This window comes from Musca vetustissima, unplaced genomic scaffold (assembly GCF_032173495.1).
Source record: "Musca vetustissima isolate MV318-11 ecotype Yass unplaced genomic scaffold, APGP_CSIRO_Mvet_v1 utg704, whole genome shotgun sequence".
Lineage (NCBI taxonomy): Eukaryota > Metazoa > Arthropoda > Insecta > Diptera > Muscidae > Musca > Musca vetustissima.
This window is the reverse complement of record NW_026876336.1, coordinates 1,648,147-1,674,924: the sequence shown is the minus strand read 5'-3', so window position 1 is coordinate 1,674,924 and position 26,778 is coordinate 1,648,147. Positions and strand designations below refer to the sequence as shown.

The following is a 26,778-nucleotide window of genomic DNA, read 5'->3' as shown; positions in this document are numbered from 1 at the left end:
GCTATCAATTTAAAGCATTTGATGTTATGATTACACAAATTTTATTTTTTATATATATCCAGGATGCCGTTATAATTTCAAAGACATTGATTTCAAAGATTTGATGGGACACAATGTTTATACAGAGGAAATTCTGTTGCGTAGCCGAAGTTACCATCTGCCCATAGGAGAAAGTCCTAAAGTCTAGGGGGAAGGCCGGTCAGTACAGGGGTCCATGCGGAACTTTAGAGGTCCTTATCCCGGAAATAGGTTATTTCTTTCTCGTCCGATGTCATGCAATAGTAAGGACCGATATACATTATAATTATTGGTATTTGCTTGTCTCGGGAACCGATATAAATTCGGATGTTAATTTTAAATATTGAAATTTTTTCTTGTTCATTATTGTCGGTAAATTATGTGGGGATTGTATACAAAAACTTATGATACTTATATTTTTTGCTTTATGTGTTTATTTTTCCTTTTTTATAACACTATTATTTTCTTTAATTTTTCAGTTTTCATCATATTTTTAATTTAAGCCATCATGTATGGTCAAAATGTTCGAAACGTTTCTTACTATCCACCATATGGTTATAATGGATATAAGCAAAGGTAATCAATTATTTATTATTTTAAATGACCATTTCTTTCTGTTATTGCTATTTTTTGTTATGATATTCAAAATTAAAAAATATACAGTTCGTATGTTAGCACTCGGACATATACTGAAGAATGTTTTTAATATAATACAATACAATACGCTATATATGACCATGCTGTATTGGATGTGCCAGTTATTTAGCCGGTTTAATATTAATCATTATCACGCCCACAGACATTCTTCTGCCATTTTCAGTTTTGTGCCCCATCCTTCTTATTTGTGTTTCTAATCATTTGGTAGGTTTTGTTTGTCTACTTTTAGGCTGTGATTTCTTTTAAGAGATTATGGCATATATTGTATAAGTTGAAGAGCACACAAACCCAGGCATACAATAGGTTTGTAATTCTGTAGGAGGGCAGTAGCTTGCTTTTGTGTCTAGTGCATGTAGAAACACAGAGAAGACAACGAAGAAGAACAAAATATTGAAGGTGAAATATATTAACATTGGCAGTGTTTCGATGTCGTCCTCTTTGCTGTACATCGTCCCTGTTACCCCAAACCCGTTTGCTTTTGTGCGAAGAAAAGAACAAAAAATATAAATGCAAATTAAAAGCAAGGTGTAACGACATTCACATTTCCGCAAATAAGAAAATCAATCAATGCAATTGGAAGTGATGTGCTGTTCCTCTCATGGGGGTAATGGTACATTCCAATTTTGTTTTGATTGACTGACCTCTTTGACCTTTTAAGCCTAAAAATAGACAAATATAATTTTTAACATAATATCAAAGGCGGCCTACTCAGAGAAGCAGAAGGAATCTATTTCAAAGGATTAAAAAGATCGTAAGCAGAAGCTGCACAAATCAATCATGTATCGGTAAATATCACTATGTTATCAAAAAGCATATATTTAATTTGCCTAGTCTATAATAGTAATAAAATGTAATGCGAACTTTGGTGTATATTTAAAATTGTTGCTTTTAAATTTTTCATGTTTCCTGTGAGATTTTCAGGCTAATCGAAAGTAATATCAAATTTCATTAAAACAACATTTATTTTTTATCATTTTCATTGACGAACTAGCAGGCATAGCGTTGCAAGCCTGGCTGGATTATCCAGCTTTTCCGATACATGTCCATTTTCAAGCTAAAATTTAATTTTAGGAAAACTTTGGCGAAACCTAATTCATCTACAGAATCAACGATCTTATATACCATTGTAGGCGTTAGGCATTCTGCTTAATAAATTATAATTTTGATAAAAAAGGTAAGAGCGATAGCTTGCAACAGTACATGTTTTCACTTATCTTTTATGCCGGCACCACCATCATCGGCATAACGCATGACATACGGCATAAAAACAAACCCTTGCTCGTTTCATTACAAATTTGGCAAACATTTGAATAAACTGTTGAAATTGTCTGTCGCCAGTAATGGCTTGGAAATAATTCAACACACAACAACAGTAATATCGATGATATATCTACAGCTTTCACAAAAATAAAATATTGATGCATTGGTGGGAACGTCTCAATGTTGTTGTGATTTGTTATTTAAAGGGTCCATGCTTCTATTTTTCGTCCATTATGCAATATGTGGTGATATGACAAAAATATATGGGTTTGATTATACAAAAAAAAAATATATTCATATATTCATAATTGTCAATTGCTGTTGTTGCAGTCCTACAGAGAATGGCTTGAGATCTATGGATGTTTCGTGAACTCTACTTGCTTGTAAACAATTTTGTAAGGGAAAATCTTGCTTGTTATTAGTAATTATGTATAAACAAAAAATAATTCAAAATTGTACTTGATACTCACCTTTTTGAAACTGTAAACATTCCAAAAATTTCAATTTTATGTTTTTTGAAAAAACTTTGTTCTATATTCCGCCATAAAATTACAGTCAACACAAAAACTGAAACGAATTTATTAAAACATTCACACAACCTGCCATTTCAACGCTGCTGCCTAGAATTGCAAACACCTTGAGACTTGGAGAAGCTGATGTTCTTAATTTCGGAAAAGAAAAACAACTTTTTGAATGGTCTTCTGTTTTGAAAGTTTCTGCTGTGGTGTTGCAAAGCAGACAAGTGCCCCAAGGCTTCGCTAATCTAAAAAAGAAACTTACCACCTCACATCTCCATAGGCTTTAAGCCACAAGTTTGTTTCACACCATATTCATGTTTATGTTGTTGTTTTATTTCTTTCGGCTTGTTTGATATATTTAAATGAAATTAAAATGTATACATTTATTAATAGAAATCAAACTGTCAATAGACCTGCATTTTTTCTGCAAATATTATTTAGTTAAAAAATGGTAAACAATTTTATAATTATGTTTATGATTTTTCGACCTTTCGAATGTTTAATAAATTAGAGATGGTTGATGACCTCAAGCTCGATCAACCATCTCTAATTTAGTAAACAATTTTAAATACTAAACCGACATCAATTCAATATCGTCTAAGGGGTAATAAAAAAATATTTTTTTAACAATAGACATCTGCATGAATGCACAAAAACACCACCCATGAGTCACTCACACAAAGTAATGGCTTCTATTCTATAAATTTGTTTGAAATGAAGTCCAATGAGTGAGGGTACAACAAATATGAATTGCTTCAGGTATGAGAGTTTCGAATTTGTTGTGTATTCGTTTGATTCATACAATCCACGTTTCAGACTCGACGAACCGGTATTTATTGTGTATGTTTACTTCGGTATGAATGTATGTTGTAACACACAAAGTTTGAACAAATGCGGCAAGTTCGTACACGAACATGTTTTACACAATGAGTGTGTCGAATTATACAGTAGTATTCGAATTACCCGAATTAATTGACGAGATATTTTGGTTTTTACACCATCCACAAAAGTATGAAGGGTATGTTATGTTATGTTTTTTTTTTGTAACTCATCGAAATAGTCATTTCCGCCCATATAAAGTATATATATTCTTAATAAGGACAAAATGTATGAATATCTAGTAATGTATCCACTATATAGCAGAACTTTTCTTTTTTCAATATTTAGATGTTTTTAAACGCACTTTTTTTAAATTCGTTTTAATTTGGGTTCGAATTGGATACCCCATAGTGTGGGGGATATTCAGTACTACAACTTGTCAGTTCATAACCTATAATATGTTAAGACTTCTGTTGTAATATTACTACCTTCGGGGGTGTCGAGATACAAAACTAAACCGTTACGTTCCAAAATGGCCTTTATCAGCCCACATTAAGTATATCCTCCCGAGAAGTAATCAATATTGGCCCCCTTATATAACCAACGCAATGAACGACGATGACTGTTGTGTGTTTTTAATGTGTGTGCGAACGCTCGTTTGCATAAACCTTCTTTGCAAAGTGTTGGAAATGTTCATACTGCCAGTAACTAACAAAATATTTAAAACATTTTCGCTGGCTTAATTTGAAAAGGACACAAGTCCATTTATCTAGAAATTGAGATTTTGATACAGTTATGTATAAAAAGCCAAAATACATCGATCTAAAAAAATTAAAATATATTTATCTCTTTTGTTATTGTTGTTTTGTATTGATGAGTAAAGGCGCTAAGTCCAATTCATCACATGTCACTGACTTAACATCACGTAAAGGCTTTAAGTCCACATTTCATATTTAGGATTTTGGACATGATTTTCAGCCGAATTGTCTGTAGTTTGGTATTTTAGGTACTTATGGGTAGCACACCTTCCAACAAAAAATATCAATATTGGTCTACTTTTTAGGGTACCGCCCAATATTCGAAATTTTGGTAGGTTTGGGTACGTTTTTCAAACGACTGTAATTTTATATTTAGGACTCTAAATTATCAATATTGGTCCAAGTTTTGGAGTTCCCCCATATTACCTTACCCCATTTTTCGGTATTTTGGATACGTTTTTCAACCGAGTAGGTTCTAATTTGTTATTTTGGGTTCTCATTGTGTGTCCAATCCTTTTTTACAAAAAAATTATCGTTATCTGTCCGCGATTTGGTATAGACCCAACAAAACTGTACACTAAATTTTTGACAATTTGAGGATTTCGGTATGTACAAGGTCCTAGTCCAAATTTCCAATAGTCTCTATTTTTGATATTTCTCTTGGTAGTTATTTACCAGGGCATAAAACCCATATAAAAATACCGATCAATTTAAAAATGACTGTTCACCTCGCGGCGGTGAGTATAAAAAGGTCGGCCCTGTCGAACTTAAGGACGTTTTAATTATTTTTATTCATATTTTTTAATAAACAATCTCTACTCTACTTAATAATATTATCATGTAAAAAATCAACAAAAGTACAAATTTATTACAGAAATTAGGAAATGTAATGAGAGACAATTTGTAAGAAAATGACCTACGTCCACAAAAACATAAAGAACAAATGAAAAGTCTTTAAGTCCCAAAAAAATGCATATGTATTTCCGCAAATACTTATTTGTACTCCTCATATAACTTTGTACTCTAATTTTCTGCATAGGCCTATTTTTGTATATCCCTTGAGGAAGATTCCGCCGATTTTTCTTACATCATTTCATTTAACTTTTACTTATTTTTCTGGAGTTTTTATTTACTTGTATTCAATAGAAAAAAATAAAAGACATTATTTCTCACTATTGCTCACTAATAAAGTTTTAAAGAGTGTACAAGGTAAATATTTGCATGTACCTGTACAATAAATGCCCACCATCAATGTTAAGCCGTTGAATGAATACACAGAATACAAAATACATTGCATGATGTTCACTCATTGGACTCATTGATGTTGTATAACTTGTTCTTGTAGTCCATCATACTGAATGTTGTGCTTTCAAGTTTGATCGTGTGATCGGACAAAGCACAACGAAGAACAACACAACTTCGGTGGTTGAATTCATTTGCACTCATTATATGTTGTTGTGTACTCTGAATACGACTTAACATCCATGAATGTGGATGTGGATTCATTGTACGAGTACATTCATGCAGATGTCTATTTAACAATAATTATTTTTTTATTTAATTTATATACGTGTTGACTATTTTACTTAATTAATTTTAAGTTAGGATGTTCATGTCCACATATAAAATATAATAAAAAAATTTTAACGGTGAATCACTGTAAATAGTATGTGTACATTTTAATACGTATAGTACATAGGACAGACATTAATGTCGTAATGTATAAATCATAAAATATATTTGCATGTGTATTCTAAAAAAAAATAGAATAACAATTCCATTTAAGGTTCAGGTTACGTTCGACCAATTAGCTAGATATACAAATGGAGAATACTATATTTACTGTGGCTGACTTATTTAGTTCCATTCAAGCCAATTGTTTACCAAAATTGAAGTCCTGATTCTTGTTACTTCCACCAGTTTTATTCATTTTTAATCATCGTCTAACCCCGAATGTTATTCTATTTTGTTATGATAAAATCAAGTCATTAATATATTTTTCCTTTGTTTTTTCATTGCGGCTTATTTCTCTCTCACCCCGATCTAAGCATCTTGTGTCATTTGTATTGTTTTTCCGGCCTATTTGGTCGGTTGGTTTAGTAGCAGGCACTGGCTGGCGACATTTCATTAGTGTAATGTAAAAATGAAGTAATTTAGGTCAAGTGCTAAATACATTGAGGCTGGGAAATCTGTCGAACCTCTTTGAGCCAGTATCTCTACGAAGAGAGGGGGTATTTAAGAACAATAGCTACAGAACGAGTCATTGTTCTGGTGTCAATGCTGTTGAAGAAAAGAAAAACAAAAAACGGCCACAATTGTGACGCCAATAAAGATGTTTATCCTTTTAGGCAGCAACGACAAAACACATAAAGTATTCAGTGGGCCTATCTATACCGCCATATGTATACATTTACATACTATCCCCGGATAACATAAATCATTATAAAGACTAAATATTAACCCAATAGAAGCGTAGAGAAATATACGAGGTCTGAAGAAAAACGTTAATTGCACCATTTTTGAGTTACATATAACATATTCAAATTTCGGATTCTGTTATGCTGGTGCACAATTGTCTTTTATATGTCAGTAAAATCTGACATTGTGGGTTATCAGTTTGTTTTTGATAGATAAAAAGGTTAGTTGTGCTCTGCTTTTCGATTTTTAATTTGAACATCGGTCAGGAGCAGTTGAACAGCGTCAACGTATACGATCCAGTATATGAATATTACATTGCAATCAAAGTAAAATTTTTGCTCACTTATCACCTTAAACTGCAATGACGTGGCGCATCGTGATTTCTACCCACAAGGTCGAACGGTCAAAAACGAATACTACCTTAAAGTTATGCGCCGTTTAATAGATTTTGAACGATGATAACGCACCAAGTTATTATGCCTCAGTCAGACAGACGTTATTATGCCTCAGTCAGACACCGTATTCACCGAAACTGAAGAAACCGAGAGGAAGAAGATAAAATAATGAGGAGATAAAAATAAAATCGGAACAGGAGTTGTTGGCTATACCAAAACGCTCTTTTCAGAAGTGTTTTCAGGATTGGAAAAACGCAGCCATACATAAGTGGAGTATATATGAGGGGAATTACTTTAAGGTGGACAAAATTGAGACCATAATTAAGGTAATGGTTATACTATGATCAGACCTCGTAAAGATAAATCAATGTCGCGTAGAAATAAACAAATAATAAACGCATTGCGAAAAATTGCTTACCATTGACGTTTTGATATACCAGTTACTATAACCTATATATATATATATTATGACATACAAATGTGGTACACAAATGTTTTGTTTATTATGGTAAACATCCTTGGAATGAAGTTCATTTTCTTGAGCTAATGTTAACATTTTATTTTGTTGAAATACTTTTTGGAAATACCAGCCAGAGGAAGTGGCATGTTGATGCTGGTAGGTAGCCACACATAAAGATTACGGAGAATGGTTCACACATGACTAGAGGCCAAATAGAAGCTTTCAGGGAGAGTAGCGTTTTCATTTCTTATGCATGAATGTCTTGAAGAGGAAACAGGAACTTAATGCTGTTACATTGATTTGTTCGCCTACTAAATACTGATATACACACATATCTGTAAATGTATTGCATGTCTTTCATTTAGGAATACTTGCAACATTCCCTTAACGACTTTTGATGTGTTTTGTTTTGTCCATATTTCTTGAACGATCCCAATCTCTGTACCTAACCACCAACAAAAAAAATATCCTCAGGGCGTCGAATATTGTATTGTTCAATCTATATAAATAGTTAAATGTGTTTCCCTAAGAAGGTGAAGCCGAAGAATATATGTTCGTAAAATGATGCTGACTAATTTACAGACGCGTACTAATTTGTAAGAAATAAAGAAGAGTAACTTTCAAACCAATTGTCTGTCCTTATACATTTGGTTTTGTCTTCAATCATCTTTGTATTTGACAACAGATTTACTTTTACAATTAAATTTATTATCCCCTATTTCATAACAATGATTTTATTCCAAAGTAGCAGAACATTAGTTGGTAGACTAAACGTCGCCTTTCTGAAAGCATTCACATTGCCTTTTATTGTTTCGCTTTTTGTTTTTGGTTTTTTTGTCAGTCAAGAATGGTTTTTGGTGGCTCCGCGACTCACTTAAAATGTTTGCATGCAACATTCTTTTGGCATGCAAAATGGATGCGAATCGGGGTCACAAGTAAGAGTTGAAAGGTTAAATTAAACAACGCATCCGCTCAGTTGGAGGTACAGTTGCTCAATAATTAAATGACATTTGTTTGAGTATGTTTGTGTATTTGTGTATGTATATGTTTTATATAAATTGTTTATTGTTGTTTATAAATTCCAGTGGCTGTTTGGACTGTTTACGCAATTCGACGAAACTGTTTGAATACGAAGGTGCTAGTTACAATCAGCCCATTGGTTTAATAGTTCTTATTGTAATTTGTTCAATGCGTTTGTGGTCCGACGATAATTTGAGTATTTTTTAATAAGTTAATACTAAGACACCAAAATAGAATAATATTAAAAACACAAAGAACAAGGACTTGAAAATTATGCACTAAATTATCATTTTAATTGCTATACATACTTATAACGAACATCGGTTATAGCGATTACATTTCCTAGTCCGGAAGACACATTTTTCAAACAAATTTTTTACTCTTATAGCAAATTACGGATATAACGTAATTTTAAACGAAACTTGTTTCATGCATGTTTTTGTTTATAAATTTATAAAATAAAGTATTGCATTAATAAAAATTTAAATATACAAATATAAAAATAATTGCAATAATTCAATATTGATTCCGTCTAACCCATGCGAAATGCCTCCAAGTCTGGTCTATAGTCGTTTGAGTTTATGTTTCGTTGATTTCGTTCACATGGTTTGGTAAATGCTTAATGATTTGGTATGATTAATTGCTTGATTAAGTTTATTGTGTATCCGAAATAAATTCTTATTTGGTTTTTTATTCGGAAGATTTAACTGATGAAAGATGTTTGTCATGTTCACTTATGATAAGAAGATTATTCTACTCGTTTGCTTTAGGAGATATCAAGAATAAAGTTACAACTTGGAAATACTTTGAATAGCGGAATGACATTTGTATTCCAACAAAAGTATTTCGAATTTGATTTTAGAATACGCTGACCACAACCGTAGTCGGCTTATTGGCTTGGCAAATATAAAATGCATCCATTTTGCAAATCCAGTCATTCATTTGGTATTTAGATTCCTTGTACCACAAATGGACACAATTCTCATTACCACCGGCATTATATGGTTGACCATGCGACCAATCAGCATATGAAATACGTTCGCCAGTTCCGTACCAATAAAAATCGCCTTCAGAGTGTAAATCAGATCCTGATAACCACCACCATCTATCCCTGGGATAATTTGATTTTAAATGATCTGAAAGTTCCTTGATTTCCTGTGCACTGTCGAATGAGGCTAAGTCGCCACCCATAGACCGACATATCAAATTAGCTTTGTACCATGATACCTGTAAAACGTATAAATTGATTACCCACTCTGGTCATGTTCAATGCGAATGTTTAATGTGTACCTTTGATTGGCCGAAATGATATAGTTTTTTACCAACGCGGATGAATGGATCTAATTTGAAGTCATCAGTATAACCTTAAGGAGGGGTACAAATCACTTGAACTTTCTACGATCTGGACGAAATGTTGTTTAATCTTACCCTCTGAAATTGTTGCTGATAATTTTCGTTCCTGTGATCCTATTACAACCGGACTGGTCAGACACAAAAGGAGCAACGTCATTAAGGCGACGTTCTTCGAATGAGCTTCTGTCTTCATATTATCTTGTCAATGATCACAACACAACTGAATCTGTACTCATAACTATTTTATTAAGAATCTCTGCCCAACTACTTGCTATTTATAAAACGACGAGAATGAAGGGATTTTTGTTTTGAGTCTGACATTTCATTATCTACGATTTGGAAATTAATTTAATTGTAATCGTTGACTTTTGTTTTTTAACATCACCTTTGGCTTATTTTATTATTCTATTATTATATTTTTCATTCTTTCCGATTTTCCCAGTTAATTTCAAATTTAAGAGCGGATTTTTTTTTTTTTGTAATAGATGATGATAAGTCAATAAAAGTGGCCGATAGTCAGAATGTGTTGCAATAATAATGAAAACATTTTCTTTTTTCTCAAATTTATGTTTTTTTTTTTTTTTTTTTTTTTTTTTTTTTTTTTTTTTTTTTTTTTTTTTTTTTTTGAGACAATTATTTCCATTTTGATTCGTGCTTAATTAGCGAAGCTTTTTCAATGAAAAGGAAAACCAGAACATACGCTTTAGAAGCTATCAAGAATAAAGTTACAACTTGGAAATACTTTGAATAGTCGAAGGACATTTTTATTTCAACAAAAGCATTTCGAATTTGATTTTAGAATACGCTGACCACAACTGTCGTTGGCTTCTTGGTTTGGCAAATATAAAATGCGTTCATTCTGCAATTCCAGTCATTCATTTGGTATTTAGGTTCCTTGTACAACAAATGGGCACAATGCTCATTGCCACCGGCATTATCTGGTTGTACACCCGACCAGTCAGCATATAACATACGTTCGCCAGTTCCGTACCAATAAAAATCGCCTTCAGAGTGTAAATCAGATCCTGATAACCACCACCATCTATCCTTGGGATAATTTGATTTTAAATGTTCTGAAAGTTCCTCGATTTCCTCTGGACTGTCGAATGAGGCTAAGACGCCACCCATTGACTGACATATCAAATTAGCTTTGAACCATGATACCTGTAAAACGTATAAATTGATTACCCACTCTGATCATGTTCAATCCGAATGTTTAATGTGTACCTTTGATTGGCCGAAATGGTATAGTTTTTTACCAACGCGAATGAATGGATCTGTTTCGAAGTCATCAGGGTAACCTTAAGGAGGAGGACAAATCATTTGAACTTTCTACGATCTGGATGAAAATGTTGCTTAATCTTACCGTCTAAAAGAGTTGCTGATAATTTTCGTTCCCGTAATCCCATTACAACCGGGCAGGCCAAACACAAAAGAAGGAACGTCAGTAAGGCGACGTTCTTAGTATGAGCTACAGTTACCATGTTATCTTGTTAATGATCAAAACACAACTAACCCTTTACCGAACTCTTGCTATTTATTTACATGGGAATACATGGGTTTTTGTGTAGAGTCTGACATTTTGTCATCAACGATTTGGAAGACAGTTTATTTGAAGTCGTTGGCTTTTGTCTATTAACATAAACTCAGAATTATTTTTTTATTCAAATTATTTCTTGTCTTTCTTCTGTAATCGTGTGTCGTTCTCGATCTTCCCAGTATAGCATCAAATTAAACAGCACCACCTTTTCTAACAGATGATGGTAAATCAATAAAACTGGTTGATAGTTTAAATGTGTTGGAACAACAACATAAACTCTGAATTATTTTTTTATTCTAATTGTATTTGTCATTCTTCTTTAATCGTGTAATGTTCCCGATCTTCCAGTATAGCATCAAATTAAACTGCACCACTTTTTCCAACAGATGATGGTAGATCAATAAAACTGGTTGATAGTTTAAATGAGTTGCAACAACAAAGAAAACATTAATAACAACAATAATTTCTGACCTACTGTTGCTATTTAATGTATACTGAAAATAAATTTACATACCAATTTTATATACGTAGTTGTTGTTGTAGCCGCCCTATTGTTTTTTCCAAAATGGGCGGAGGTGGCAGACGTCTGCCGAGAAAGACTCGGGTCGTAGAAGCGTTTTATATACGTAGGTTTTGTTGTTGTTCTTTGTACCATAAATGCCCATCAGTTCCCTAAAACGAAAACTTTAGAAAATATGAATTAATAATAATTTACCATACGAATTGACCTTAATAATGTGGAAAGCATAACACCGCTAATCTTTATTATTCATGAACTATATTATAAATATAGAAAGTTAGGACTTTGAAAATTTAATTTCATACATTGTTGGTCAAATGCAAATTCTTTCGCATATCATGCAATCCAATACATGTCAAATGTTTAACATGCAATTATCTTCATGTAAGCTTGAGTCAGACACTCCCATACCCTTTCCCTTAAACCCAGATCCACCCATTTGTTCGTTCACTTCTAAAGTAATTTTGCGGTATGGTAATTACACAGTGCAAAAAAGGAAGGGATATTTTTTTCAAATATTTTAACCCTCAATCCAAACATTGTAAGCCCTTTCCAGGAATGATTGAAAACTTATTTTAAACAGGGTAATATCTGGTCAGAATAAACATCAAACATGTTGAAGATCGATCTCTTCCCGAGTTTGCATCAATTTTCCCGTACTTTCGCCTAAAATATAAGAAATGTAATGTAGAATAATACTGATTAGACTGATTTAGGAGTTTTGGACATTCGAACATTTTTTGTAGAATATTCCGACCTGCTATAACCGTTGCGAAAGCAAGTGCGATGCGAAAGCTAAATGCGTTAAGAGTACAATTTGGTACTCTGTAACGCTCACGCAAACGCATTCGCAAACTAAATCGAAAATAGGGCAACACTGTCGCCACAAAGTAAACAATAACGAAGAATGACAAAAGGAAACGTCAAAAAATTTTAAATGAAAACATATTTTTGTGTGGTACGAGTGTTTTTTTAAACAAAAATGATGAACGAATTAAAAACAAAAAAAGAATATTATGAGATCGATCAAATATATTCTCCCTAAGTGACCACGGGTATTAAAATAGAAGTACGAATTATGTGACAAACGTTTTCAAATATTTAATTTTTATATATTTATACAAAATGTACGTCTCAATAAAGATTCGTTTATGTATTTATTAAACGCTCGTCTTTCCAAATAGATCCACAACAATTCCAACTCCAATAAAAGTAGCCGATGCTTTGAAATTGGTTGGACAAGGTGGTTATCTACACCAACCTGTAAATATGCACACATAGTTTCCCATTATATATAAAAAAATATAATACATTACTTTTTCCAACCACCGACATCTTTTACAGGAGGTCAATTTGAATTGAGGTCATCAGACAGTTTTGTCCACAAATTGTTGGCGCGTTGTTTCGCATTTGAACTCTGCAACTGTCCCTTTGCCAAATCACTGTGTTGCCCCATAAAATCTACTTAAGTTAGGAACTGACGTTGCTGAGTCTGCAACTGTGACTTTTTTGCCTTTTACTTAAAATAATTTACAATTTATATATAAATAAAAAATTTAATTGAGCTTACTTATATGTTTCGCTTCCTTTGCGTTTGCTATTTTGTTAACGCAAGATATTTGCGCTTAACGAACGAGTTTGACATGCGTTTTCGTATTACAAAGTGCGGTGATGCCACATTTGCGTAAACTAGATGCGAAAGGAGATACGAAAACGAATTAAAGAGTACCAATTACGCGATGCGTTACAATTTTTCTCACGCATCGCAATACAGAGTAACCCCCCTTAAATATTATACAAAAGTATTCCTCAGTAATATTGCCAAAGACGCCATGTACCTACAATACATTTTCAATATTTGTGAATAATATTGTCTCCAATTATAATATATCTATTTAAAGTTCTTATTTTTTTGTGATAATCGAATAAAGATGTTACTAAAAGCCACGCCTCCTCTATTAGAGTGCCATTGTCCCTGGCTTATTTTCTCGCTTATTATATTCGATTCGAATCTACTAGTCTGCATACATTTGATGCTGCTAATGTCCTCCTTCTTCACGAACCATTTGGACTATTCGCGTGGCATTTAGCCTAAGCCTATGCAACACATTGTCGTCACCCAGTTTATTATTTCGTCTACTTCTTCTATCGCTTTCTTGGCAGATCCACTTATGGAAATAAGTTCTTAATAAACCAACGTCTTTAGAATGTAATTTTATAAAACCATTCATTTGACGATGTTCGTATCGATGGTGACGGAGGAGGAGGAGACGGCTTGCCACTCAGCTTGTTTTCATGCCGTTTAACGTAAGCGTTGGAATGGAAAGAATAAACTGTGATGTTTGCCGTAAAAATTCAAAGCAGTTTTGTTTTCTGTTTAATTTTCGAAGTGTTTATTATTTGTGTCTGTTTTTGAAAGTGTTTTTTTCTGTTGGGCCTACTGAAAACGATTATGTGTTTTTTTCATTGTGACTAGGGAACAAGTGACTCTGGTTTTATACAAAATTATGCCCACATCTAGCCATTCTACTTCTTCTAAATTTAGATTCCATATTTTTTGTAGACATGTAGTAGAGGTGGCCACAATGAATCTGATTTTTCGTAAAATTTCCCTGGCTAATCTTCTGCTAAGATGTCCTATATTTGGTTGGGCCTTAAACTCTCCATTGCCAACGAGTGTAAATGTCTTTTTGCCCAACCTCCCCACTGAATATCAATGAGAATAGCTTCCTTCGTACTTGTATATGGACAGTACATAAAAAGCAGACATGCGAAATTCTTCTCCATGTTGTGAGGCATATTATTTTCACTTCTACTCCGAACTGTTTTGGGTTATGGACAATTTTCACCAAATCGTCCTTTTTATGAATGAAAAACGAACGAGCGAATAAGTGAGTGAGTGAAATATATTTGAAGCGACTGTTCTGTATGAGAATGTCGCAGTTTCTCACCGGATGACTGGCCGAATATGTGTGAACGTTGGTTTGTATGTGTGTACGTAGAGCTATGTGTGTTGCTTGGGCCAAAAAATCCAAAAACAAGCCGTTTGCTGCTATGTCAAGTGGTGCAATGCGAATTTCACTTTGCAAAGTTTAGTTTATATTTCAAAAGTCAGAATATATTTTTCTGCGAGTTGACAGGCAGTCATAATGACTTGGTCTTTCAGGTGATGTGATAATACACAGAATTTGAAAGCAGCGACATTGGAACACGAAGCAAATGCATTTCATTTAAGAGATTAATTGTAGACTATTCACTCTCGTGCCTCGAAATCTCACAGGCACATCACAGATAGAGGCACATTTGTGTCGTCATTGCATGTGCAATTTTAACAATTCAATTAGAGCGTTTTTTTTAATTCTTGTCCTATTCAATTTCATTTTTTTTGTTGCAGAAAATTTTTCTCTGATGCATTTGACTCCTCCCCTCCCTGTCTTTCCCTCATTCCACGTTTTTAGTATTATCGTCGTATTTGGCTCGATATTGTCTACTTTTTCCTTGGCTTTTAATTCCAGTACTTTGTTGTAGCGTCAGCGTTTTGCTGTTACTACACTTTAGATTGGTATATTGTTAGCATCTTGTATTTCGGTGATATGGGCATAAGCGGCTTAAACAGCACACATACAGTAATATACTGCACCTAGGCAGCCCACGACATACAGATTGCTCAAATTATCCAAAACAAAAATGTACATTTCACGTGATACTCCTTCATATCGAATTGCAATGAAAATATATTGAATATTTTAATTAGTTTAAATTTGTCTCGTGAAATAGATCATACATTATTGATTTGAGGGACTTCTTCTACAGTACGTACAGGTCATAAGGTGGAGTGGAGTGTATATTAAATTTGTCATTCTGATTGCAACATCTTGAAGTAATTGCCGGAGACACCAAAAAGTATATATATATATATATGGGCAATATTGCCAATTTTTTAATATTCCATTTTCAAAAAATCAGCATTTTTGTTTTTGTGGCACATCAATGATTTTTGGTACACATATAGAGAAAAATGTTCTGACTCCGAAACCGTTCGCGATCAAATTTTTGGTTGATGCGCGCAAAAGTTATCGAGGTTTTAATTTTGGGCATAAGAAAAAAATCTTAAAATTACGCCGTTTATTATATTGACCGAAAACGTTGATATATATCTTCCTCCGTAAAGAAAGAATATGAATATATTATAACAATCACGATAAAGTTGCACATATTCGCGAAATATGAGAAAAATAAAAAAAAATATAGCAGATTACATCAATATTTTCATTATATTAATGACATACACACACCTAACAATTAATTTAAAAATATCTACATAATCTAAACACGATGGTGAATCAGATGATATCAAAATTACACAAGTCCGTATAGCGGTTTGTTAATCACAGCGACAACAAAACAAGATTTTGGGGAAAAATATTTGTTTTTGGTTCGAAAAAATAATGTCATCATATTTATTTTTTTAATTTTATACAAGAAATTTCAGAAAAACATGTTGGGATTATTCTGCTTTTTTACCCGAATTTCGCCGAAAAATTTACATATATAATAATCACTTTTTGTGTTTAAGTATACGCCTTGCGGATTATATCAAGACCCTTCCGATAAATCTTAGAATTCTATAAATAGGAATAAATCTTAAAATAAAATAATATTATGAAATATACATTTTAAATTGCGTGTAAATCGCGTAATTCTCAAAATCATTTGATGCGCATGCGGTTTCCAGGAAGTACTGAAGTTTATCTTCCAATCCATACATATTTTGCGAAATTTCATTTGACGGCTAAGATGTGCCGCACGTTACATCGAAGTACCCAAAAAATCTTAAAACGCGAATAATTTCCGAAAACACCATATGCCATTAACGCGCATCCGATTTCGGTGTGCACCCTAAAAAAATACATCGATCTATACCATTTCAATGTGGTCCATTAAGAACCATGGATGTGCCAGCAAAATCTATTTTTGAGATAAATTGCGTACATCTCTCTTTCGGCTGAAGTTTTTAAAGTTCTCTTTTCGAGAAAGATCAAAATCCGCATGAGGTCATTTATTAAAGCGGAAATGAAACACAGAAAACGCAAATAAATCCGCGATATTTTCAAAAACATTTTTTGCCAAATTTCGTGTTTTTGGAAGGCCAGTTCCCGCCGTTCTAGTAGATGGATTTTCACGAAGAAGATTTTATATCATCCGAAACGTAAAAAACCTTTATGATCGCGGGTACCCATATCATTCAGTTGACAGATCTAAAAATTTGGCCCGAAAAATAGGTTTTTTAGAAATTTGATCGCACAAAATTCGCACCTTCGGATGAGTATTACTCTGAAGCTGTGCATACTACATACACAAAATACATATCAAATTACGCAGATTCGCGACTACAATAATCTTATAATCGATTTTTATAACTTCCTGTTTGCGTATTAAAGCTAGAAGTAAAATTAAAAAAACACTCAAAATCGAGCTTCAAAATGTCAGCATCATTTAAAGGTAGATGCAGTGAAAATTTTGAAAAATGATACATAAGGGGCGTAGTCCCCATTTTGTTGGCTTTTAGTTTTATTTTGACACGAAGACCGTGCAATGACTGGCGTAGTCACAAATCGATAGAGAACATAAAAAAACTGGTTCGCCTCAACGTGTTTTTACACACTTTTTTACATTAAAGTAGACACAGCTTCCACCAAAATAAAGTTTGGAGGTCAATATCATGAACAGTTTGCAACGACAGATCAATTAACCCAAAACTATTCACTTTTGTTCATATACTTAAGTAGTTCCCGAGTTATAAAGGGGTGAACCTCCGCTTCAGCTATGCCCATATATATATAATATTTACAACTGAAATTGACTATGTGGAAATATGTAGTAATATCTTTCTTTGAATTAAAAAAAAAATATGTCAACTTGGCATTTTTCCAACGCTTTAGGTTCAATTGAAACTGTAATTGTAATTTTTCCCAGAAATTTTTGGTATTTTGCTGTAAACTTTATTGATAAAATGGATAACTCGATTTTGCAACTCTGACGAATTTAAAAAATTACCGTTATCTTAGTTATCACAGTTTTTATTTTTTCGCAAAATGTAAGTACTATTGATTGTTAAGAGGTGATTTTAATAAATATTTAACAAAAAAAATTGTATATACGGTCACAAACAACCAAATAGAAATGGCAAACGATAAACTCGAGTACGCATAATGTGCCCTGAAGTTCAATATCACATATAGTTAATAAGTGTAAAGCCACAATCCCAGTTTCGTTGGCTCATCTTCGAAGAATACCACTAAACAATAGCCGGTCAAAAACAATAATTTATTACATGTTCCCAACTAGCAAAAGTCCTTCAAAAACCAATAGCTGCCAAATGTATGCGTACACACCAAGTAAAGACCTGATTACGAGAAAACCGATATTTTGAAGATTTCAGACATCTTTTTCAACCGTCATGCGTCATTTTTCTAGCCCAAACTGAGGTCCAGTGTTTTGAATATTCACCTCTTGATGGATGGTATAAATAGTTCAGCTCGACGAAATTAACGAGGATTTTATTTTCTTAAAGATTAATCTGTGTCTTGTAGATATAATCCAATTAGACTATTACAATCTCCCTCACCACAAGCTTAGAATTTTCGAATTTTGCATTGCTTTGTCATCACAGATGATGGAATGTTTTGTTGCTTCTACAGATTGCGAGGATGGGTAATAGCGGTTATGTTGTTACTGAAGAAGAGTAAAACGCCCGAATTTGCATTCTGCCCAATACCAAATATTGAAGTGATTGTGGTTGGGATGGCGGCGCTGAATATCGTTTTTTTACGCAGACAGATTGAAACTATTTCCAAACTTATTGTTTATTTATGCAATCGTTTTGTCAAAGAAAAGGGATTTCTTTAATTTTAATTGGGACTAAGCGATTGCAAGTACGTGGAATGCTGTCCAAATCATAACTACCAATTATAGGGGTTCTTGTCTTATAAGACGTATTTCACCGACTAAACTACACTGAATTAGTAACAAATCGAAATGACGACGAGTACATTGCACCCTCGCAACTGACGACAAACTTTAGCACTTCATCAGACACACACACACACATGCTCGTGAACACTGTTTCTACTCACCAGGTTCTGCTCTCAAGTACACCAGGACCCAAGTTAGTAAAAAAAAAACAAATCCAAACCACGAATGCATTGGCCAACCTCTACTTCAAGCACATCCTTCTCTCACTGCAAGGCACTGCTGCCATCGCAGCTGCCAACTTGTTCCGTAAAAAGTTTCTATTTGTATAACGACAAAAAACGAACGTTATGCATACTTAAATTTAAATACCTATAGCAGCTGTATCTGTTACATTCACCTCTGTTGGTGTGCACATGTATGTGTGTGTGTGTGTGCGAGTGTGAGTGGGTTTGTGGCAAGTGAACTACCCACTAGTAGAGAGACGAGGCAAGAAGTCTGGAGAGGAAAGTTGCTCATTCGGTTGTTGTGGTGGCATCCGAGTGCATTGCTGAAAACGTAAAACGTTACGCTTCTGCAATTTGGCTTCGACTTGTGATCTCGGAATTGTGTCAAGGCCTTGACACACTCACAACCAGCCAGGCGAAAAAGCAGAAAAACAGAACAAGAAGAAGAGGAATGACAGAATAAAGCAAAAGTAATTCACAGTGGAAATATTCCACCCACCAACACGAAAATTCAAACCGCTTGACGCCGCCACAGCCTGCTCTTCCTCCTTGGTCGTCACTGTTTACTAACAAACCAAAAAAGAAAAGAAAAAAACGCTATTTGTGTAGAACAAAAAACCTCTTGCCTTCTTTTCATTTAGTTATAATTTCTGTTGACGACGACGATGATGATGTTGGCCTGGCTGAAAAGAGCCATATACGAGCAGAAATAGTGAGGAGGGGGGCGGTGTTGGCCCAGCCATTACAATCGACATTTTTGCAGTCCAAACGTTGTCTGTGTAATATTTAAACTTGTTTAACATGTCTTTTTCTGTACCGCCTTTTGTTATGTTTAACTAAAGCGTAAAGCAAACACAAAAAAAGGTCGTTATGCATTCGTTTCCGCTTCCGTTGTTTAACTTGGCGCGCAATTGCTATGCCATCGCATCGACAATTTAGAGAAACTGGAGGCAAGGAGATAGGGTCACTCCTGAAGAGTTTCGATATAATTTTTGTTTATTTGCTCGTAATTGAAGTTCCTTATTCTCAATCAACTGGGTCCGCTAAGAGTGAGACATGTAGGCGTATTTTGCCTTCGATCCGTAAACAAAAACAGATGTATGTATATAATAAAAATGCAGCAATTTTATATTTGTTTATGAGCGACTAGTGGCGTTGTCACATTTAATGTTTAGTGTTGATGAAAATTGATTGGTTTTGGATTGGTTTTTTTTTAATCTATTGTTATCCTTTATATGGAACAATTCATATGGCCGACCTTCCATTTAACTTGTACATATATTCCGACAGGATTGACTGTACTCTCCCACTCTCTATCTCTCTATCATTCACTACATTTAATCGCAGAAGGTGGCTGTAACTGTTACCTTGTATTGCCTTATCAAAATGTGTCTTCCACATTCATTGTTGTATGTTTTCAGTTCTTTCATAATGCTCAAAGTGAAATGAGCATTTCAATAGTTTCAAACTACACTGCTCATTCCATTTCAGGTAAATTGAATATTTCGTTTGATTTGCTCTCGGCACCATTTATGTGTATGTTGCTATAGTTCGCTTTCCTCTTCAGAGATATACGATAGAAGTGGCGAAACAAATACAACACATGTCAAACCAACATACAGACTGAGTGACTGGAGGATGACGATAGCAAAAATCCCTAATGTTTAGGTGTTTCTTGTTGTATTTCAGAATAGGTGGGTGGCCACAATGCGTCCTTGCTTGTTTACTCTTTCAGGAATGTGACATGAATGGAACAAAGAATTATTTACATGTATCGCCATTTGTGGTTCAATAGATACAATGGTTGTCGCCATTGTCAATCCACGCTTGATTGACGACACCAACGATGGGGAAGTGTTGAGTTATTGAAAGGTGTTGCTTTCACCATTTAACGGGAATCAGCGATTCATTGTGAGCGTAGTATCCAGATATCAGTTTCCAGAGAAATACTTTTACTCTGTAAGGAACACATCAATGAATATGAATATGTCCCATTAGGATTATGACTTTTTTGTGGGACCTTTTTAAATAATTTAATGTAATAACCTTTATTTTAGTCATTAATAGGCAAAAGTTCAGTCATTCCTACAATGTATTTGAAATCGATTTTGAGAAAAAAATCAAATTAACACATTACTAAAATAACTAAATATCAATTTATAGAAAACTTTAAACCAAAAAGGCTGACACACACGCCCAGAGATGTGATGATAAATTTTCGACGGATTTTGTGTACATATAACGATTTTAAGAGCCTTTGTTGTATGTACCCAAAGTGGGAAGTGAATATAGTCGCTCCCGTCCGACTCCTCCAACATGTGCCAATAATGATCATTGTACTCAATAATTATCCACCGCTATATGGGGCTACCGTAAATACCAAATATCCCAGAAGTAGCATTAATATAAGTTCAGAAATTTTATCTTCAATATTGCGAGTTTTAGTGTTTTACAGGAGTATAGTTACGTCCTTTTTGCATTAATAAAAAAGCATACTATTGTAGTTACGTCCGTTTGGATTTCTTTTATTAGATCGCTCTTTTTGACGTTAGATGTCTAACTTTTTGAGTGAACACAGAAAAAAAATTGTAACCATTTGATAAAAAAATTCAAAAATCCAATTAAAATTTGATTGATTTTTCGCCGATAAAAAAAATTGTAATCCCATTCGAAAATATTTTGATAAAGCAATTCTCATATATACTAAAAATTTTGTTAATCGATAAAATATTTTTCATATTGACAATCTTGTTTATCAAATTATTATTATTATTTCAAATTAAATTTCTTGTAGTACGATACAAAACCTTTTAAACAGCAATTGCCGATTTTTACCCTTATTATTACAGCTCTCCCACAAAAATACCTCCAAATTTTCAGTATTTTAACGGCTTTAAACTAAATGTGTAGCTCTATACCGAATAAAAACTTATATTTGTTATCCATCTTTTACAATCTATTCAACAAAGTACTTTGTAATAACGTAATAAAAAATAATATGGCATATTGCAAAAAAAATTATTAAAAATTGTCCAACAAATTTAATAATTTTTTTGGTCAAACTCGTTTGTTGATGGTTTTTTGTGAATTGTTGGTGTTTGATAAACATTTCCGACTACGTTTGAAATATGTTATCGACATCTTTTTGTCGAACGCTGATGAAGCTTTTAATCAAAAATTTCGGGGTGGCTTTTTTTTCGGCGAACCATGTAGTTTGATTAAACGAACAATAATCAAACAAAAATCAATTTCGAGGTTTTCTGTATATACGTCCGTTTGGATTTGTTTATATATATATATTACTATTTTTTATTTATTTGAAGAAAAAGTTTAAAATTCATAATAGAATATTATTGCTAAACATATTTTGGGACATAAACATGTCTTTAGGCGCCCTCAAGACAGTTGGAGCCTTTCGTTTTTTGTTGCTGTCGTAAATCCTGCCAAAGGTCATATGATGCACACACATTACAATTTATGCACACTATAAGTTTATTGCATTTTTTATGGGCCATATACTACGTTTATTCGATTTCCGAAATTTCCTTTCGGTAATTTTTTGTTGGCAAGATGTGGGTTTTTTGAAAGCATACCTATATGGCAAATAATAAGAAAGTTCAGTGCCTACTTTAAGGCGCCTGTAATCGAAGCCAAAATGTTGTTGTTGCCAATACACGGTCTTTGCTTTTGTAAAGCAGAGTTCCAGCCAAGGTTAACTGAAATAATTTGTCAATTGTCTTGACACTATATAAGCGGCAATAAGAAGTAGGAACACTTGATGTGCGTTCTTAGCAATGGAACGGGTGACCAAGCACTGTCCCATTTTTGAGTATGGCCCTTTGTACTGATATCAGATTGGACCTCCCACTCTGCACTGCTGACAATAAAAGAGTATAGTCTCTCATTTTCGCCACAAGTTCAATTATGTTATATTACAATCCATGGACTAATCGCTGTTGAGCAGCATTGGGGTTTGACTCTGTTGGACATCTTAATTCGGAATACAAATGATTGAATATGTGATTTCAACAGTTGATCATATTAAAAATCAAATAATTCATTTTTTTATTTTACTTTCAGCGGCGAACGTATGTGGCGTATGTCCCATTCTCTACCCTCTGGAATGGTAAGTTTGCTCATTTTGATTTTGTTTTTCCAAAATTATTTCTTTCCTTCCCTAATACTTGAATAATATCTTTAAATACAAATTTATAAATAAACAAAACAAAATATATTTTTAATTGAATTTCAAGTTCAAAGTTTTTTGAATGCATTTTAAAATTTGTTTTTGGCATTTTTGATAATTTGACTTACAAAACATGTTTTTGTTAAAATATGAAACAAAATCAATCCTAAAATTAAACAACAACAACGAAGGCGCACACGCTTTTGCAACTTAGACAACAACATAAAAACAATCCCAACCACACACAGTACAAATATTCTATATATGTTATATAATTCTAAAGCAGACCATAACAACAGACATCCTCTTTTTTGGAAAACAAATAAAAAAAAAATTAAAATAATTGAATTCACACACACACACAAAAACCGAAACTATTTGCTGTACCAAAGCAAAAACATATACATACATATAGTTTTTTAACTCTTATACCACACAAGGTGTTTTCTGCATAATAGGTTATTCAAATTCCTTTTGTAGTTTTGCTGTAATCAACAACAAAAACAACAACATTTCTACAAGTAATATTAGTAGTAACTTAATGTTGAATTGGTTTTTCTTTGTAGTATATATCTAAATATAGATGTAGATCTATGTGGATATATTAGTTATATAACGTAAACGAAACAGTTTAGCTTAAGGTGTTCACATTTATGTTTTAATGGCTTATAGCCAATTGCAAATTAAAAAAAACGCTATAATCCATAATATGAATGTACAAAATAATACGCTACTTCAAATAATTATTTGCGTTTCCATATGCTGCAAGTAATACACAATAAGAAAAAATTGCTTTTTTTAACATTTCCGAAAGGAATTCTAATCCAGAGCAACAACATGTTGTTTTTTCTTCTTCAAATATTTCGTATTTCATACTGTCCGTCAAATATTTGTACCGGTTACTGGCGGATATTTAATTTCTGGATAAAAAAGAAAACAAGCAGCCCACTGACATTTCGTACCAGCACTTTTATTTTACTCGTCGAATAATAAAGTCGTTTTCGTTATCACACACACAGGCAAACACTTCAGCAACACTCTAACACCCTTTGAATTGTTGCAATTTTGTTGAGACCATTCGAATCGTTCTACAGTTCATTTCTCGTTGCTGGTGCTGCTGTCTGCAGCTACCTTTTTATATAGATTACTAAAGTGTTCTATGCACGAGCAACAGCCGGAACTAAATGGAAACATACTTCTTATCTTGTCAAGGCATTCGTTGTCGCAATCATGCCACCCAATGTTCTTTGAACTTTCCCATCGAGTTTTGTGGGAGTTCAAGCGGCAATAGTGAAAACTTATAGTCAACTTTAATGTTTAATGTTCACGACCAAAACTTAGATCAAGTAGAAACCAAAAGAAAATAGTAGTGCTCACAGTGGTAGGGAAACTCACTAATTCGTAACATATTATCGTATTTATATACAATAATATTGTTCCAGGAAAAAGTTTGTTAAAATAAAAAGTCTGGAATTTTCAGTGAGAATATATGAACGTAGTGGATAGAATGATTATAGTTTTAATTACTCATTTAGCGCCACCGCCCTTTTAAAAGAACACCAAAAATGGAAATACCGCTGTAAGAAAACAACATATGAAACATCTTATAAGATTTTCCGTGTTTCGAAATTTGGTTGTAAAACTCAGAGCCAATTCTTCCATGTCCTGACTATTTCTCGCCAGGTTCTAAACATTTAAATTCTTTAGTAGAATAAGTTCGGGTAATGTGGTAACTCAAAAAATTGTGAAGATTGTGAATTTCTTAAAACAACTTGTGAAAAATTGATCATCAAATTTCAATGATATTTTAAATAAGCCTTGAAAACTCTATATACACATCATTAAGAATATTTACTGGCATATACTATTTATTAGATTTTTTTTTTTGATTTAAAACGCATTAAAAGTGTCATTCGGTGTATACCCTCAGTCTGTGGTTTGGGGAAGTCTACGGAATTGCTGTCGTGTTTCGAGTTGCAACATTTTTTTAGTCACATTTGATATTGAACTTTTGAACTTGGCACTGTTGTGGATTTGCTCTTAGTTTGGGAAAAATCAGCTGAAGCCACATTACCCGAACTTACTCGATATACACGTTATAGAGTTAGTGATTTGTTATATCTTTTATTAATATTGTCATATTAATGTATCGCCATTAATAGATTATACTACAACCAACACATACATAAACATCACACACATCTGTACACATTAACAACATTTTTATATATTACACACATTATTAAAAAAAAACATATTTATTGTTGAGTACAGCGAGTGTCAGAAGAATTTCAATACGAATTAGTTCAAATCAAAATAGTTAAATAAAAAAGATTTCAAAATAATAAATTCCGGGGTCACTCCGTGGCGCTCGCTGTATATCATAACAATGTAACGGTAGCCTTCTGACATTAGAATGTAGTTTGATTTTTGTTTCAGTTTTTTTTTTGTTCACTTCATTTACACCAGTTCAATAAATGCGAATGTGAAATTTATTGTTTTCTTGTTGTTGGTGTTTAGATATGTGGGTGTGTGTGATTTAAATAAAAATACCAAATACCATTGTTTCATTTGTAGATATAGTTAATGCACCGTTAATTTCATAAATTTCTAAATTATTTTTATCAAATAAAAGAAAAAAATATACCAATTTCTTTCAAATTTCAATGCGAGTTTTAGTTTTGTTTTGGAAAGTTTTAGTTTTGTTTTGAAAAATAAATGTTGATAATTATTTTTTTTTTTCCTTTTTTTAGTTTTTGTCCTTATATTCCGATTGCAAAACGGAGTGTTTTCAAATGTTTTTAATTTTATTTGTAGTTCTGTGTTGTTGTAAAAACAATAAACCAGTCAATTGATTACACTGTGCGACAAATTTTAATTTGTTTGATAATTACCAGGAAATTCCAACAGATTATGAAAGAGGGAATTCTGAGAATTATAGTAAAACATTATGGCGAACATTTCTGTAGAATATTCTGAGCACCTGTAACCCCGCTTTGAATGAGTTTTCAATCACTTCTGGAAAAGGGGACCGAAAATACCCCTTCAATGAGTCGGTTGAGGGTTAATGTTGTATACCAAAATATTCCTCGATGTTTTATCAATATTTTGCCGAAGACACTATATACCTAAAATGCAAGGATTTCACGAAATCATAATTCGAAAATTATCAAAATTCTAGAAAAGGGGAATATTGCCCCCCTTTTTAGGTTACCCCCGACTTAAACTTTCAAAACACCGATACACGTGTCTTCTTTTTTAGACTCTCTTTCATAATCTGTTGGAATTTCCTGGTAATTATTTTTTTTTGTGTTGCACAGTTTGATTGAATGAAGACGACTAGAAAGACTTGATTAATTGAATTAAATTGCTGCATTGATCGCAATACAGCATATTTTAAATGTTTATAAATAAGGAAATAAAATTAGAAAAATCCTTAGTCGCACAGCAAACGTCGTAAGTACAAATGTTTATGTAAAATTCAGATATTGTTACGATACGATACGATTAAAAACGCAATTCATCCCACAGCCAGATCGAACAAATTTATGAAATAGTTAGAACTTGTTTTCCTATTTGTAATACCGTCATTCCGACTACAAGAGCATACACGGAATACAGAGAAGAGATGAAAGTACCTAACGAATCTATTGGTCA

The 26,778-nt window shown here is 33.2% G+C and overlaps 1 protein-coding gene across 4 annotated transcripts in view; it reads left to right on the top strand.

The window, feature by feature from the left end:
* Nucleotides 1–480: 480 nt before the first annotated feature.
* Nucleotides 481–26,778, top strand: part of LOC133338900 (sex-lethal homolog) — a 33,798-nt gene continuing 7,500 nt past the window's right edge. For all 4 annotated transcript variants that reach the window (XM_061547029.1, XM_061547027.1, XM_061547030.1 and 1 more), the window contains exons 1-2: nucleotides 481–594; nucleotides 23,016–23,061. In XM_061547029.1, coding sequence (XP_061403013.1) covers nucleotides 527–594; nucleotides 23,016–23,061 — 114 coding nt within the window. In that variant the 5' untranslated portion in view covers nucleotides 481–526. The remainder of the gene's footprint in view (nucleotides 595–23,015; nucleotides 23,062–26,778) is intronic.